The sequence below is a fragment of the Amphimedon queenslandica genome, unplaced genomic scaffold (assembly GCF_000090795.2).
Source record: "Amphimedon queenslandica unplaced genomic scaffold, v1.1 AMPQUscaffold_8103_Cont19950, whole genome shotgun sequence".
NCBI classification, from domain to species: domain Eukaryota; kingdom Metazoa; phylum Porifera; class Demospongiae; order Haplosclerida; family Niphatidae; genus Amphimedon; species Amphimedon queenslandica.
The window spans coordinates 570-2,363 of NW_003551617.1; the positions used below are offsets into that span (position 1 = coordinate 570).

The 1,794-nt window shown below is 36.2% G+C and overlaps 1 protein-coding gene across 1 annotated transcript; it reads right to left on the reverse strand.

Annotated features, from left to right (window-relative positions):
- Positions 1-612: 612 nt before the first annotated feature.
- Positions 613-1,788, reverse strand: LOC109591467 (uncharacterized). Its single transcript, XM_020007195.1, has 4 exons — positions 1,735-1,788; positions 1,575-1,679; positions 1,289-1,529; positions 613-1,127 (listed from the first exon to the last, which is right to left on the reverse strand). The coding sequence occupies exons 2-4, from the start codon at positions 1,665-1,667 to the stop codon at positions 763-765; spliced, it is 699 nt and encodes a 232-aa protein (XP_019862754.1). The 5' UTR covers positions 1,668-1,679; positions 1,735-1,788; the 3' UTR covers positions 613-762.
- Positions 1,789-1,794: the final 6 nt, after the last annotated feature.

A 1,794-nucleotide genomic window follows, 5' to 3' on the forward strand; every position in this document is an offset into this window, starting at 1 on the left:
CCCGGTCTGTGTATTAAATCTATGATTTGGGACACCCTAAAGATTGTGGTACCTATATTGAGTAAAATATGCGTATCTATACTTGAAGATTCTTAGTACCAGGCGTTTATTCAAGCCCAGCCTTTATTTGAACATTTACGGTAATATTCCACTTTTATAGTAGCATAGAGATACTGTCAAAACTTCTGTAGAAACATTAGAAGGTAGAGAGAATCTCTATAAGTCTTAATTAGAACCTAGCTGTACATGCAAGGTGGTGAAAACAATCTTAGGAATTTTTTTACACTGTTAAAGGCGGATTTACAATATTACGCTAGTCCTGACGTTACGTTGACGCTGGAATAGAATCTGGTTCTATTCCAGCGGAAAGCATGCGTCAAAAGGTCAAATCGCCCACGTTTTTGATTAAAAATTAACGGTACGCTGGCCTAATGTCATATTGTAAATCCGCCTTAAGGCCTTTCTACACTAGCACTTCTAATGCGCATTGAACTGGTTTGAAACTGGTTCCAGTCATTCCACACCCGATGCAGCATTGACTTCAATGCACATTAAGCCAAACCACCTCCATATGTGGTTTGAATGAACATTCAATAGATAACCAATGGCAGCTGGATCAGAAATGCTATCAAAATATACATGATCTTGAAGATAGTGTGGAATCAGTTGATGCTCATTCAATGCGCATTGATGAGCTGACTTCTGGAATAGTTCAAGTGTAGAAAGGCCTTTACACTTGTTACTAAGCAATTAACTTATAACTTACTTTTTTTCTAGCAATGTTACTTGACTAACTTCTTCAACTTCCTCTACAGTTGATACATCTAACTTTGCCATCAGCACTTTCATTTCTCTACTCCTCTTTTCTCCTAGCTTCTCTTTCCTTGCCTCAAGAGCTCCAGTAGCACACAAAGGGATAATGCAATCATCTGGAATAGACACAAAGCCCTTGCACTGGTCCTGGACTTTCTTCCTGATATGAGCAATACACTTGTCAAGATCACTTTCATTTTGACTTGATTCATCACTATCATTTGAACCAGATTTATCATCAAATTTGGCATCAGGTATTTCATATTCATCAAGCCTTGTTACAGCAATCAGGCACCGGTTTTCAACAAATAATTCTAAACAAAAACCACCAAATTTAGAAGTATTATATCATAGTAATTTTTACACTATTATAACACTATTAACAACAGCTTTTCATACTATGCAACACAATTATAACAGCAATTATGCAGCTGACCATATATGTACTTTTCACTCATAGGATATACACACTTACTTGGGTCTCTGTCAACTATAGCTCTCAGCGAGGCAGTATCAATAGAATCCTCCAATTGTGTACCAGACATTACATACACATATGCCGAGCAGGTCATCAGTTGGTACTCTGATACTTCAGATATTCCTAACTCATTAGATTCAGATAAACCAGGACTATCTAACAGCACAATATTGATATCACCAGTGGAACAACGACATAGGAAGGGAATGTGTGCCATTAATTCAGCAATATCAATTGTCTATAAAATAAAATATAATTTTATATGCTAGAAACTACCACTTACTTCAGTCTTTTGTCTGATATCAGAGTTCCTTTTGTGAATTGCTTTTTGAATATTTCGGCAACCCTTAATTTCTCCCTTTTCGGTATTCTTCATTGATAGGGATTGCTATAATTATAAATAAACCAATGACAGCATATTATAGCCAGTGATCAAAGTTTACCTCAGTATCTTCAAAACAGCTGATTTTATGATGACTGCTAGGATTATGATGAATTCTAAA